Source organism: Pseudophryne corroboree, chromosome 6 (assembly GCF_028390025.1).
Source record: "Pseudophryne corroboree isolate aPseCor3 chromosome 6, aPseCor3.hap2, whole genome shotgun sequence".
In the NCBI taxonomy this organism is placed as follows: Eukaryota; Metazoa; Chordata; class Amphibia; order Anura; family Myobatrachidae; genus Pseudophryne; species Pseudophryne corroboree.
In genome coordinates, this window is record NC_086449.1 from 531,047,532 (window position 1) to 531,063,873 (window position 16,342).

General features: G+C 46.5%; 1 protein-coding gene and 1 pseudogene across 1 annotated transcript in view; both read left to right on the top strand.

Annotated features, from left to right (window-relative positions):
• Nucleotides 1-16,342, top strand: part of C6H3orf20 (chromosome 6 C3orf20 homolog) — a 57,774-nt gene that overhangs the window by 11,971 nt on the left and 29,461 nt on the right. Inside the window, exons 6-7 of the mRNA XM_063927597.1 lie at nucleotides 8,629-8,875; nucleotides 10,252-10,350. Of these exons, the coding sequence (XP_063783667.1) occupies nucleotides 8,629-8,875; nucleotides 10,252-10,350 (346 nt within the window). The remainder of the gene's footprint in view (nucleotides 1-8,628; nucleotides 8,876-10,251; nucleotides 10,351-16,342) is intronic.
• Nucleotides 11,403-11,522, top strand: LOC134936982 (5S ribosomal RNA; annotated as a pseudogene).

Consider the following 16,342-nt stretch of genomic DNA (forward strand, 5'->3'; position numbering starts at 1 on the left):
CCTATACTTTATCTTACAAAAATGCAATAGCAGCAGCCTCTGTACTACTAACACACTGGGACGGGTCTCAAAAAAATGCTTTGTGTGTGTCTCTCTCTAGAGATGAACACTCTCGTTAGATAACAGGTTAAACAGGACCCTGACACCCAGGTGGGCGGAGGAGAAGCTGGGATCCCTGGGTCACTTACAGATTTATCCCCTCTGCTATCTCTCCTCTGGTCAGGAAGCTCCGTCGATATCTCTTGAAACGTGATGCTCCTGTGTCTCTGCCTGCAATGCTTACTGCCCTGCTCACATTCTGGCAGCCTGGTTCTGCTGCTGCACAAGAGGGAGAGCTAGTGATGTCAATGTGCTCTGGCTGGGGGGGCCGAGGTACAGTGTGCCCTGCGCCCACCCCCACCCCCCTTTTTTTGGCCATGCATCCAGATGGGCATCCTGACCAAAATGTTGAGCGGCAGATTGGTAAGTGCGTATATATACCATTATCTCCGGCGTGATGGTAGGTTTGCTGACTTGTTGGGGTCAAGGGGGGTCAAGGGCATGTCACATGAGCAGGGTCAGATGGGTGGTAAAACAACGTTACAGTTGGAAGGCGGATTGGTGGAGATGTGGTTTTCAAAATGGTGCTTCAAGGAAGAGAATTGTCTTTACACAAATGTTGTGCGGGTGCAATGACTGAAGCCATGGAATTTGTGCTGAACAATGGATTGATAATTTGCCCTGAAGATGTACAACCACTGCAAGGAGCTTGTGCAATGGGAACGGTGAGTTGTCTAGGGCGCTGTGTGCACTACTGCGCATGCACGGCCTGCTGACCAAACATGCGTGAGTGGTGAATGCTGGGAGGAATCCTATGGATCTCCCTCCTGGTACATTAGGCTAAATGTAAATATTGTATTTCTGTTTTCTTTACAAAATTATGCAATTTTTATACTTTTACATATTTAGGAAGACATTATTGGAATGTTGGGGATGTGTCAATCCTTGGAGAGAGATCATGTGGAGAAGTTGAACATAGCAACCAATCAGCTGCTGTCATATCTAGCACGGTCTACTAAATTACAGAATCTGATAGATTTTTGTGTTGCTAACCCACAGATAATAATAAATAGGCCAAAATATGTGTCCCCAGCTTTATTTCTTGTCTTTTGGTTTTGTGGGTTTTCATTTTGTGCATATAATGGTCCCTATTTATCGTACAACTTTAAACTTAAAATCATGCAGAAACAGTCATTTCTGCTAGATTTAGGTATTGTGGCTATGTTACGTTAGAATAATACAAGAGATATTAGAGATATCTTCCTGACATTGGCGTTTCTATAATGGGTACAATGTGTGTGGTGCACACGGGCCCCTGGGTCCAGGGAAGGGGGGGGGGCACACTGCACACACTGCACCCATTTAAATACTTCTGCAGTGATTGCGGTGGAAATCGTCGCCAAAATGTCCGCCGCGCATGCGCGGTAGCCAAATTGTTCTCTCACCATGTTTCCGGAGACCTGCGCATGCGCAGTAGACTCCGGTACAATGCCGGAGTCTACAGCGTCATTTAGAGGAGGGAGCCCACCCATAGGTGCACACGGGCCCCCTCCTCTGTAGAAACGCCCCTGCATCCTGATACTAAACTACCGACAAGTGGCATCACTAGGGGGTTACGGGCCACATCTTGGTGTCACCCTCCTTAGTGACAGGAGCCGGATGCTGCACTACCACATTACATGCAGCACTCGACGAGTCTCTGGGGGCAACCCAGCATCTCCAGGAATGCTTGACATGCCCCCGGAGTGATGAACATGGGATCCACCCGCGAGGTCATGCCGCCTCCCACATAGCCTTGTCCCTTTTTGGTCACGACCACCTGTAACACATGGGCGCTTGTTGGTGCACCAGGTGTCGCTTTCCCCAGTGACGCCCCTGCTACGGACCTCAGCCTCCATTGTTCTCAATAAGGATTACAGTCTGACCCTATTTTCCAAGTTCTGAAAAGCTTCGCTTTGTGGAGCTTAGCTCTATTAGCTAACGTCTTTTAGACCTTGTAGCCTATAGGCTTTCATTTGTTTTTAGAGAGGGATCCTTATGCATATGTGTAATAAGCTAGTTATCATTTTGGTTGCAGTTAAATAGGGGGAATTTGCCCACTACTGTATGTGTGGGACGGTGGTATGGAACAATGAGTGAATGAAGGATGACATATGGAGTACTAGTGCCTGTTGAAAAACATACATTGTCTGCACACCAGCTTTTCAACACTATGTGATCTTGCACACAACCTCCACCACCAAGCTATGATGGAATGTAGTTCTAGTTCTAACAATAAACTCACTGTCATCATAATAGCAGCAGGTTTTTGGTAAACATGAGAATGCTTGGTGAAAATCTTCACTGACCCGGCTTCACCAGTTTTGTGCTGAGAAAGTATGGGACAGTCACAAGACATAGACTGAAAATCCTGAGTGAATCTCTCTTTTTGTTCATTTTAAGGGGGGTATTCAGACTGGCTGTGTTTCGGCTGTCTGCTCATGCGAAGCACTCAAGAGGCGGTCACATTGTTATTGACTAGTGGGCAGTCGGGGGCGGCAGCGCGACATTGGGGGGGGGGGAGTAGTACAGGAGACACAGGCATGTCATGGCTGTTTTTTTGGGGATGACATTGCCTGCGTTTCCTGTCATGGGAAACATGGTGGCGGTGTGCCTGTATACGCATTCTGAATGCGCAAACAGGGCTCGACCTCTATTTGCCTGTTTTTGCGATGCGATCACAATTGAATTGTGATTGCATCACTGGGTGGCGCTACACATGCTGGGCGGCCTTGCCCTGTACTCGGCAGCCCCCAGCATATGATTTCATCAGTACCAGTTTTTGCTGTTTTAGAAAACATTGAAACCAACTCTGAATAACCCCTATTGTTTGTATTATCAAGTGAAACAGTGGATTTCTCTAACGTCCTAAGTGGATGCTGGGGACTCCGTAAGGACCATGGGGAATAGCGGCTCCGCAGGAGACTGGGCACATCTAAAGAAAGCTTTAGGACTAACTGGTGTGCACTGGCTCCTCCCCCTATGACCCTCCTCCAAGCCTCAGTTAGATTTCTGTGCCCGACGAGAAGGGTGCACACTAGGGGCTCTCCTGAGCTTCTTAGTGAAAGTTTTAGTTTAGGTTTGTTATTTTCAGTGAGACCTGCTGGCAACAGGCTCACTGCATCGAGGGACTAAGGGGAGAAGAAGCGAACTCACCTGCGTGCAGAGTGGATTGGGCTTCTTGGCTACTGGACATTAGCTCCAGAGGGACGATCACAGGCCCAGCCTGGATGGGTCCCGGAGCCGCGCCGCCGGCCCCCTTACAGAGCCAGAAGAGCGAAGAGGTCCAGAAAAATCGGCGGCAGAAGACGTTCCTGTCTTCAATAAGGTAGCGCACAGCACTGCAGCTGTGCGCCATTGCTCTCAGCACACTTCATACTCCGGTCACTGAGGGTGCAGGGCGCTGGGGGGGGCGCCCTGAGACGCAATAAAACATGATAAAAATACCTTACATGGCAAAAAATACATCACATATAGCTCCTGGGCTATATGGATGCATTTAACCCCTGCCAGAATATACAGAAAAACGGGAGATAAGGCCGCCGAAAAGGGGGCGGAGCCTATCTCCTCAGCACACTGGCGCCATTTTCCCTCACAGCTCAGTTGGAGGGAAGCTCCCTGGCTCTTCCCTGCAGTCACTACACTACAGAAAGGGTTAAAAAAAAGAGAGGGGGGCACTAATTAGGCGCAGTATTAAAACATACAGCAGCTATAAGGGGAAAAACACTTATATAAGGTTATCCCTGTATATATATATATAGCGCTCTGGTGTGTGCTGGCATACTCTCCCTCTGTCTCCCCAAAGGGCTAGTGGGGTCCTGTCCTCTATCAGAGCATTCCCTGTGTGTGTGCTGTGTGTCGGTACGTTTGTGTCGACATGTATGAGGAGAAAAATGATGTGGAGACGGAGCAGAGTGTCTGTAACAGTGATGTCACCACCTAGGGGGTCGACACCTGAGTGGATGTACCGTTGAAAATTACGTGACAGTGTCAGCTCTGTATAAAAAAACAGTGGTTGACATGAGACAGCCGGCTACTCAGCTTGTGCCTGTCCAGACGTCTCATAGGCCGTCAGGGGCTCTAAAGCGCCCGTTACCTCAGATGGCAGATACAGACGCCGACACGGATACTGACTCCTGTGTCGACGGTGAAGAGACAACCGTGATTTCCAGTAGGGCCACACGTTACATGATTGAGACAATGGAAAATGTTTTATACATTTCTGATAATACGAGTACCACCAAAAAGGGGTATTATGTTCGGTGAGGGAAAAACTACCTGTAGTTTTCCTGAATCTGAGAAATAAAATGAGGTGTGTGATGATGCGTGGGTTTCCCCCCGATAACAATTGATAATTTCTTAAAAAGTATTGGTGTATACCCTTTCCCGCCAGAGGTTAGGGTGCGTTGGGAAACACCCCCTAGGGGGGATAAGGCGCTCACACGCTTGTAAGAACAAGGGCTCTACCCTCTCATGAGATGGCCGCCCTTAAGGATCCTGCTGATAGAAAGCAGGAGGGTATCCAAAAATGTATTCACACAAATACTGGTGTTATACTGCGACCAGCAATCGCCTCAGCCTGGAGGTTCAGTGCTGGGTTGGCATGGTCGGATTCCCTGACTGGAAATATTGATATCCTAGATAAGGATAGTATATTATTGCCTATAGAGCATTTAAAAGATGCATTTCTATATATGCATGATGCACAGCGGAATATTTGCCGACTGGCATCAAGTATAAGTGCGTTGTCCAATTCTACCAGTAAAATGGTCAGGTGATGCGGATTCCAAACGGCATTTGGAAGTATTGCCTTTGAAAAGGGACATTTGGGGTCGGTCTTTTAGACCTGGTGGCCACGGCAACAACTGGGAAATCCACGTTTGTACCCCAGGTCGCCTCTCAAAATAAGACGCCGTATTATCAGGCGCAGTCCTTTGTTGGCAAGCGGACAAAAGGTTCCTCTTTTCTGCTCGTGACAGAGGGGGAGGAAAAAGGCTGAAGAGATTAGCCAGTTCCCAGGAACAGAAACCCTTTCCCGCCTCTGCCAAGCCCTCAGTATGACGCTAGGGCCTTACAAGCTCAGGCACGGTGGGGGCCCGTTCTCAATGAATTTCAGTGCGCAGTGGGCTCACTCGCAAGTAGACCCCTGGATCCTTCAGGTAATATCTCAAGGGTACATATTGGAATTCGAGACGTCTCCCCCTCGCCGTTTCCAAAAGTCGGCTTTACCGACGTCTCCCTCTGACAGGGAGGCAGTTTTGGAAGCCATTCACAAGCTGTATTCCCAGCAGGTGATAATCAAGGTACCCCTCCTGCAACAGGGAACGGGGTATTATTCCACACTATTGTGGTACCGAAGCCAGACGGCTCGGTGAGACCGATTCTAAATCTAAATCTAAAATCTAAAATCTTTGAACACTTACATACAGAGGTTCAAATTCAAGATTGAGTCACTCAGAGCAGTGATTGCGAACCTGGAAGAAGGGGACTACATGATGTCTCGGGACATCAAGGATGCTTACCTTCATGTCAAAATTTACCCTTCTCACCAAGGGTACCTCAGGTTATGGTACAGAACTGTCACTATCAGTTCAGACGCTGCCGTAGGGATGGTCCACGGCACCCCGGGTTTTTACCAAGGTAATGGCCGAAATGATATCCCTTCGAAGGAAGGGAATTTTGGTTATCCCTTACTTGGACGATTCCCTGATAAGGGTAAGATCCAGGGAACAGTTGGAAGTCGGTGTAGCACTATCTCAGGTAGTGTTGCGGCAGCACGATTGGATTCTCAATATTCCAAAATCGCAACTGGTTCCGACGACTTGTCTTCTGTTTCCTAGGGATGTTCCTGGACACAGTCCAGAAAAAAGGTGTTTCTCCCGGAAGAGAAAGCCAGGGAGTTATCCGAGCTAGTCAGGAACCTCCTAAAACCGAACCAAGTCTCAGTGCATCAATGCACAAGGGTTCTGGGTAAAAATGGTGGCTTCCTACGAAGCAATCCCATTCGTTAGATTCCACGCAAGAACTTTCCAGTGGAACCTACTGGACAAATGGTCCGGGTCGCATTTTCAGATGCATCAGCGGATAACCCTGTCACCAAGGACAAGGGTATCCATCCTGTGGTGGTTGCAGAGTGCTCATCTTCTAGAGGGCCGCAGATTCGGCATTCAGGACTGGGTCCTGGTGACCACGGATGCCAGCCTGCGAGGCTGGGGAGCAGTCACACAGGGAAGGAATATCCAGGGCTTAGGGTCAAGCCTGGATACATCACTTCACATAAATATCCTGAAGCTAAGGGCCATTTACAATGCTCTAAGCTTAGCAAGACCTCTGCTTCAAGGTCAGCCGGTGTTGATCCAGTCGGACAACATCATGGCAGTCACCCACGTAAACAGACAGGGTGGCACAAGAAGCAGGAGGGCAATGGCAGAAGCTGCAGGGATTCTTCGCTGGGCGGAAAATCATGTGATAGCACTGTCAACAGTATTCATTCCGGGAGTGGACAACTGGGAAGCAGACTTCCTCAGCACGACCTCCACCCGGGAGAGTGGGGACTTCACCCAGAAGTCGTCCACATGATTAAAAAACTCGACAGGTATTGCGCCAGGTCAAGAGACCCTCAGGCAATAGTTGTAGACGCTCTGGTAACACCGTGGGTGTACCAGTCAGTGTATGTGTTCCCTCCTCTGCCTCTCATACCCAAGGTACTGAGATTGATAAGATGGAGAGGAGAAAGCACTATATTCGTGGCTCCGGATTGGCCAAGAAGGACTTGGTAACCGGAACTTCAAGAGATGCTCAAGGAGGATCCGTGGCCTCTACCTCTAAGAAGGGACCTGCTCCAGCAAGGACCCTGTCTATTCCAAGACTTACCGCGGCTGCGTTTGACGGCATGCCGGTTGAACACCGGATCCTGAAGGAAAAAAGGCATTCCGGATGAAGTCATCCATATCCTGATCTAAAGCCAGGAAGGATGTAACCGCAAAAACATTATCACCGCAATTGGCGAAAATATGTTGCGTAGTGCGAGGCCAGTAAGGCCCGACGGAGGAAATTCAACTGGGTCGATTCCTACATTTCCTGCAAACAGGAGTGTCTATGGGCCTGAAATTGGGGTCCATTAAGGTTCAGATTTCGGCCCTGTCAATTTTCTTCCACAAAAGAACTAGCTTCAGTCCCTGAAGTTTAGACGTTTGTAAAAGGGGTACTGCATATACAGCCTCCTTTTGTGCCTCCAGTGGCAATTTGGGATCTCAATGTAGTTTGGGTTCCAAAAGTCACATTGGTTTGAACCACTTAAATCTGTGGAGTTAAAATATCTCACATGGAAAGTGGTCATGCTGTTGGCCCTGGCCGGGGCCAGGCGCGTGTCAGAATTGGCGGCTTTATCCTGTAAAAGCCCTTATCTGATTTTCCATTCGGACAGGGCGGAATTGAGGACTCGTCCTCAGTTTCTCCCTAAGGTGGTTCCAGCGTTTTCACCTGAACCAACCTATTGTGGTGCCTGCGGCTACTAGGGACTTGGAGGAATCCAAGTTGCTGGATGTTGTCAGGGCCCTGAAAATGTTCCAGGACGGCTGGAGTCAGGAAATCTGACTCGCTGTTTATCCTGTATGCACCCAACAAGCTGGGTGCTCCTGCTTCTAAGCAGACTATTGCTCGTTGGATTTGTAGTACAATTCAGCTTGCACATTCTGTGGCAGGCCTGCCACAGCTAAAATCTAAAAAGCCCGTTCCACAAGGAAAGTGGGCTCATCTTGGGCGGCTGCCCGAGGGGTCTCGGCTTTACAACTTTGCCGAGCAGCTACTTGGTCAGGGGCAAACACGTTTGCTATATTCTACAAATTTGATACCCTGGCTGAGGAGGACCTGGAGTTCTCTCATTCGGTGCTGCAGAGTCATCCGCACTCTCCCGCCCGTTTGGGAGCTTTGGTATAATCCCCATGGTCCTTACGGAGTCCCCAGCATCCACTTAGGACGTTAGAGAAAATAAGAATTTACTTACCGATAATTCTTTTTCTCATAGTCCGTAGTGGATGCTGGGCGCCCATCCCAAGTGCGGATTGTCTGCAATACTTGTACATAGTTATTGTTACAAAAATCGGGTTATTATTGTTGGGAGCCATCTTTCAGAGGCTCCTCTGTTATCATACTGTTAACTGGGTTCAGATCACAAGTTATACGGTGTGATTGGTGTGGCTGGTATGAGTCTTACCCGGGATTCAAAATCCTTCCTTATTGTGTACGCTCGTCCGGGCACAGTATCCTAACTGAGGCTTGGAGGAGGGTCATAGGGGGAGGAGCCAGTGCACACCAGTTAGTCCTAAAGCTTTCTTTAGATGTGCCCAGTCTCCTGCGGAGCCGCTATTCCCCATGGTCCTTACGGAGTCCCCAGCATCCACTACGGACTATGAGAAATAGAATTATCGGTAAGTAAATTCTTATTTTCCATCTTTAATAGAAGCTTTGTGCGATTTTGGGAAACTATCCAGATACTGTTCAAAACTGTGGAAATAACTGTTCTTTTATATGAGTTGTCTGATGTTGCAGGTCTTGACTCGCTACATATAAAGAAGATGTTAGATGCACCACCAAAAACATCACGGAAGCGGAAAGTTCGGTCTGCTGCTGTCCTACCAGTTACAGCCCCTATTCTGGGGTCCCAGCCTGTCCCGGAGACAGATGCAGGGGGCTCACCTATTAGAGAGAGCCATCTTTTTTATGGGCGCTTCCTGTCAGCTCCTGCCCATCCTCATACAATGCGTTGGGATACTCCGCAGATCTCTGCTTCCCCTAGGTATGAAATAGTACACATTTAGCATAGTCTGACAATAACCACGTACATGTTCAGATGTGACCATTGTGTGACTAAATTTACCAGCATCCTTGGTCAACATTGTTATAATATCTTTTGGGATTTGGGGGCCGATTCAGCATCCGCATCTGGACACACAGCCGCTGCAACCCAAAACATGGCCGCCCGGCGACTGCGGCAGGGGGCTACCATAAACATGCGAGCGCTTTGCTGTTTAGCAAAGCGCTCGCATTTTAGTGGGGGAAGGGGGTCACTGCATGCGGGGTGACCTTGCCTTGTGCTGGGCGGCCCCTCGTATGCTAGCGGGAGGAGTTGTAGTTTTGCAAATTTTCTCAAAACTGCAACTCATGCTGAATTACGCCCTTGGTCAGAACTGCAAATCATGTTTGCAAACACATACACTGGAGTTTATGACCAGTTAGGGCTAAAAGGACCCAATTGGCTACAAAATTGCAACGTGTATGTATAGATGACTGGGTACCGGTGGTCATTCCGAGTTGTTCGCTCGTTGACGATTTTCATTATGCTGCAATTTGTTGCTAAATGCGCATGGTACGCAGCGCGCATGCGCTTAGTTATTTAACTAAAAACTTAGCAGTTTTGCTGTTGTCTGTGCGGCGCTTTTCAGTCGCACTGCTGATCGGTGAGTGATTGACAGGAAAGGGGTGTTTCTGGGTGGTAACTGAGCGTTTTCCGGGAGTGTGCTAAAAAACACAGGCGTGTCAGGGAAAAACGCGGGAGTGTCTGGAGAAACGGTGGAGTGGCTAGCCGAACGCAGGGCGTGTTTGTGACGTTAAACCAGGAACTAAACGGACTGAGGTGATCGCAATCTATGAGTAGGTCTGGAGCTACTAAGAAACGGCAAGAAAATATTTAGTAGCAGTTCTGCTAATCTTTCGTTCGCTATTCTGCTAAGCTAACATACACTCCCAGAAGGAGGCGGCCTAGCGTGTGCAATGCTACTAAAAGCAGCTAGCGAGCGAACAACTCGGAATGACCACCACCTTCCGTTATATATGAATATAATGAAGATGTCTGTCAACTGTAATTTCTGCTTTATTTTCTGAGAAAACCAGATCACTGTATATTAGTAAGTAGCCAAGAAGTACATCATTAGCTTCTATTTTTGTTTACTTGATGTCACACAAATATTTGTCTGTGTATAAATGACTGTTTATCTCTGTCCCTGCAACGTATGGAGCGTTGTGTCTGATTTACCAACCGGCTGTAAATGGCTCATAAAGGTGATACAATTACCTTGGGTGTTAAGCTTACTCACATGACATACGTGTGATAAATAGTTGTTTTGTTTCCTTTAAAATGTATACATTTGTGGTTCTTGCTCTCTGCCGTTTTAGGCCTTCATCCCTTTCAGGCACGCTGAGAAAAGAGCACACTGCTTCTGCTGATCCAAGTCTAAGTAAAAATGAATGTGATAATATTGGAAGGAAATTCGGGTAAGGACATGCTTTATTCTTATCAATGTTCCAGCATGAGCAGAGCTGGATTTAAACTTCATGGGGCCCTAGGCAAGTTGCTGGTTTGTGGCCCCCCACCCATGGCAGAAAATGTAACAACAAAAAAAATGCATAAATTATGAATTAAGGCAAAGATTAAAAAAATTTAATTAATCTCTTGAACTACACATGCCAGTATGGGCCTAATTCAGACCCGATTGCTGCTGTGCGTTTTCGCACAGTGGACGATCGCGTCTGAACTGCATATGCATATGCACCACAATGCGCAGGTGCGTCGGTCCGCAGCGACTGGGATTGCCGGGCAGCGACGGGATGGTGCGAACAAAGCAATCACACGGGCGATTGCAAGGTACTGACAGGAAGAGTCCGTTTGTGGGTGGCAACTGACCGTTTTAGAGGAGTGTCCGGAAAAACGCAGGAGGATCCAGGCGTTTGGAAGGAGGGTTTCTGACGTCAGCTCTGGCCCCAATCATCGCAGCAGCTGAACAAGTCCAGGACTGTGCAGAGACTGCGCAAACTTCTGTTTGTGCAGCTCTCCTGCCCATGCGATCGCACAACTGCACAGCGAATTCCCTCTCCCCCTGTACGTGGCGACTACCTGATCGCAGGGATGCAAAAAACGCACCCTAGCGATCAGGTCTGAATTAGGCCCTATATGTCCCTTTTGGGACTTTCTTCTCTGGTGGGACGCGGAGACAGGGAGGATCCAGGACAGGACCTTCTCCTTTTGGTGGTGGTGCTTGCCTGAAGGCGGTAAGGTTAACATATCGCCTTGTGGAACACAAATCAGTTTTAAACCTTTATACATTAAAAATGCTTTCTTCAAGGAATTTAAAATTTTTCAATTATTTTAATTCTGTGTACCTTTATCTTTGTGCCTGACGTGTCACGTAGTGACTAAGTCAGGTGATTGCATCTATTCTCATACGTTTTTGGCATTTGTGCCATATATGTCTATAAAATTTACCAATGTGGATATACAGTGATTACACTACAAACACATAGGTGACCAAAAAAAAGGCGAGCTCAATAATTGCGGTCATACCTCACTGGAGATGCCCAATCTCTTCTGACCTTGGAAGCTAAGCAGTGAAAGGCCGGGTTAGTAATAGGATGGGAGACCACCTCTGAACACCCTGGTACTGCAATAAATTGGCTCCCAAATAGACTGTCACCTAGACAAATGCCACGAGGTACTCGGTTTGATATGACCAATGATTTAATTCTCTGCGGCCTAAATGATCCATAATGGATACATGCAGAATAAATGATGGTCACATTCTACATGAGAAATAATGTGCAATGTTGATTTACTCCTGGTACTATAGCTATTAACTTCCGGCAATTCGCAAATTGTGATATTGTGATCACTTATGATTAATAATTTATTTTCATATGTTCGCGAGGCTATTTCACACAAATATTTATAGTCCTCAAATTCAACTTAAATACTTACCTAGTAAAAATTATTTTACCAGTGATATGTTACAATTTTAACCTCTGAATTAGAGTGCTCCCAAAAAAGAGTCTACTTTCCAATACTTCTTTGTTTGTTTTTTTCGGTTGATAACTTTTTTGACTCAAGGGAGCACCACTGAAAGCAACAAGTATATGTACAAGGACTAATTTTCCATTTACATATGGTTGCTATATTGAGAAGCAATTCAGGAATAATTCAGTTTTTCAGAGGTCACTACCAGCTTAAATATTGAACTTGTGCGGTTCCCATCACCCTTTTCTTTCAAAATTATTTTAATCTGTTAGAAGAACAGGTACTGTGTCAATACAAGTACTGCCATAATACAGTACTTGTGCATTTCATATGGGGAAGCATCACTGGCACAAACTGGCAAATTGTACTGCTGCCAGGGTTTTCGCCAGCAACAGCAGCGTTATAGGGAAAGACATTGTATAAAACAGATTGTGCTTACCTGCCATCCTCTGGTTCCTCTGTTTCACTTCTGACATGTGGCCAGTAGGACTCCTTTGCCTTCAGTGGAAGAGGTGGGTGATTGTAAAGGATGAAGAAGGTAGAGGTGAAATAAGAAAGGGGGTGGTAGTGGTGGAAGGAGAAGCGGGGTAAGAGGAAAATTGGGTTTGTGAGGGGCACAATTTTAAGTTGGGTGTTGGAGGCACAGGAAAAAGATGGGTAGTGGATGATAAATGATTAAATTAGGTGGGGACACAGATATAATCGCAGGAGCATTAGAAGACACAGGTAAAGGAAGGAGGAAAAACAAAGGCCAGACACACACAAAGATGATACAGAGACACACTGGGACCTGGATGGACATGGAGACATACTGTATACACCAGTGACTGGGAGGGGGTAACATACACAATGGTGACTGGTGGACGCTATTCAGGTTGGATCGCAAAATTTGAGAAAACGCAATCCGGACGATTATTGAATGATTGCACACACACAGCGTTCACATTGCACATCCGTGATTAACGATTATGTCTACGAACGCGTTGTACTTCAACGCAATTGCATTTTGATTGACAGGAAGCCAGCATTTAGATGAGGAAACATGGCATTTTGTGGGTGTGTTCGTAAAAAGGAAGGCGTGGCAAGGCATTTTTCAGATGGGTCTCTGACGTCAGTGATGACCACTTCCAACCTCTTGTGTATGCGGCATTGTGGACAACCTTGCCTGGCGCAGAGAGAAAAACTCTTCAATGTTCTGGTATTTTTGTATAGTTATGTGATCACATCGCGCATTCGCAATCTCTGCAATTTTTTCTCTATTTCTGGGCTGCAACTATTTGATCGCAACAACTGCTTTTTAGCAAGATTAGTGATCCAACCTGAATAGGGTTCTGAGTGTGCAAGGACTGAGACACCCACTTTCATCACCTCTGCATGCACTAATACTGCCAGTGATTCTTTAGACACCACCATTGGTGCACTTGCACATCATCGACACTTGCACCAGACCTGTGGCAGCTGCAGTTTATTCATCTATGGCCTCTGTTTGGGAATTGTGACATTCCCATAGCACACCCATAAGATAGACTTTTCTAGGTTCACTTTTAGCCACTGCCCAGGAATGCTGATCACTTTGCTGCCCCCAGTTCTGATACTGCCTACCCTGTCCACAACAGCACCTTTGTGTAATTCATGCATCATAGGGGTTTCCTGAAGTTTTCCCACATGACTCCAAAAGTGCACACTGATGATGATGACTGTAAGCAAATGTTACAGAGACAAATGAGGCTGGATTATGAGATGTGTACAGTTCTGCACATGGGAAATGATACACCATTATCTCGTGCATGCTTCTAAGTGATCTACGCCCAATTTACTTCCAACTCTGTATTAAGGCTAAAAATGTGGACTCTGCAAACACCCAGGAATATGTCTGCATACTGTACTATTTTAAGACCGGTTCAGCCTTACATTGAGCACATCCAGAACAAATGCAGATGTCTTCATGAATCTGTAAACTTGCAAAAGATTTAAAGTTGAGCTATGTACCCTCAAATGCATATCTAAAGACTTGCAACGCTAAACAGGGCATTTATGGGTTAAACTGATATGTAGCACATATAGATGAAGCCATGCTTATCTAGACTCCCTGTGGTGCGTAGTGTGAAAAACTAGTCGCATTACGTTTGCCTGCATCTGTTGCAGCATGATGTATTCAGTCATATGCTCCTGAGGAAGCTGGCAGCTACCAGCGAAACGCGTTGAGCTAAAGGACACTGACCACCAGCTTCTGGATCCACCTGGTATTCCCGGTAACAATTGGAGTTTATACCTCTATTGGACACAAACAAAATCCTATTGGAACCCGGACCTATTCCCCTGCTGCTAATTGGATTCTCACCGGCTAAACTGAGATCCTGGGGATAACATCTATAAGCACCGGGTAAATACCATCTTTTCAAGTGAACCATATTTAATGAGGAGTGAGTCCTAACCTGAGACTGTATATTTATTATATACCATAAGTGGGATCCAAGTGGTCTTAATCAACATCCTTTGTTCTTGATTTAAGAACAGATAAAGAAACTATGATGATTCTTGAGATATTTTAACTGTATTATTTATATGTTTATAAAAATACTGTATTTTTTATTATAATTATCGTCCCTTATTGGTGTTAACAGCCGGCGCCAGTATATATTTTCTCACTGATGGTATTCAGTCATAGGTGGTCATTCCGAGTTGATCGCAGCCTGCAACTTTTTGCTGCTGCTGCTGCTGCGATCAACTAGTACACGCCTATGGGGGAGTGTATTTTAGCTTACTAGTGCTGCGATCGCTTGTGCAGCCCTATACCTACTTACCCTGTGCGACGATCTCTGCAATGCTGTAGCCGTCTTTGACGTCAGACATCCGCCCTCCGTTCTGCTGGACACGCCTGCGTTTTCCTTACCACTCCATCTCCAACGGTCCGGATCCGTCCAGGTACGCCGCCTTCTTGTCAACCTTCTTTGCGGTCGGCTCTGTGACCGCTTCCTTCATTAGACGCGACGTAACCCGGTGACCCCTGTCGCTGGCAAACATCACGCACGCGCATTGCGCCCGCTGCGCATGCGCATTCTGGACCCGTTTGCACCGCAGCGATAAACCACTGCGTGCGAACGGGTCTGAATGACCCCCATAGTGTAATGAATTGAGTCTCCGTCGGGTTCAGTACTGGTGTTCGTCAACCAGGTGTTGCTTTTGAAAACCACAATTGCGCATGTGTGAAGTCTCGGTTGTAAAGTCAAACGATGCTTGTAGTTTAAGAACTGCTTTTTTTTTTAGATGATCTCTACATTAATTAGAAATGTGAATACAGAAAAAGATTGACTCAGCATCTCCAACACACACAAAGAAAAGCACAGTTCAGAGTTCTACACAGCTCTCAATGAGCGACATCACTATGTCACCGCAGGTATCAGTCACCTGTCTCCATGACTTTCATGGTATAGTGGTATCGCCAATGGTTACCATGCCTGTGAGCTAGAGTTCGATTCCTGCAGGACATACTTGTATTGTATATATGTGTAAAAAGTAGTATCCACAGTTTGTTTGTGTTTTTTAGAATTTTCCCAAAACAAGCTCTATTGTGCTTTATATTATAGACTGCACACAGATATACATTAAAAAAAAAAAAGTAAATGCTACTTTTTACACAGATATACAAAACAAGTATGGCTTTTCAAGTTATGAAAGTCATATGTTTATGAGATAGCTTAGAAAATATTAGCATGAGCCATTCATTTACATACAGTAGTGTACCCGCCATGTTGTGTTTTACTAAGCAGTACATCCAGTCAGTGAAATTACAAGTCTTACCGGGGGTGGGATTAGGGGTGGGGGAGGCTGCCTATTAAAGCAATGGGGAGGCCTGGGTACAGTACAGTAAACTCAGTCTCATAAAGATAACACTCTCGTAATTTGAAAAGCCACACTTGTATAATCTGTTTATATCTGTGTGCATGTTTGAGTCTGTATACACAGCACAACAGAACTTGTTTTGGGAAACTTAGAAGAAAACTGTCGTTGCTACTTTTTACAGATATAATGCTACTTTTTACACAAATAAACAATACAAGTGTGGCTTTCAAATTACAAGAGTGTTATTTTTAAGAGACTGAGTTTACTGTACTTCTTCCCGGGCCTCCCCATTGCTTTAATAGGCAGCCTCCCAAACCACTAATCCAACCCTCGGTGAGACTTGTGATTTCACAGACTGGGTGTACTGCTTCGTAAAAGACAAACACAACATGGCTGGTAGACTACTGAACAGTGCCGTTTCTTGCGGCGGGCGAGCCGTGCAACCGCACGGGGCGCCCGCCGCGGCACTTGCTGAGCACTTTCAAACCCCCTCCCCTCTCCTCCCGAGTGCCCAGCTCGGGGGGGGCGGGGTTTTGCGGAATGACGCGTTTGCGTCGTGACGTCACGACGCAATCGCGTCATTCTGCGAAACCCCGTCCCCCGAGCTGGGCACTCGGGAGGAGGGAGAAGGGGGAG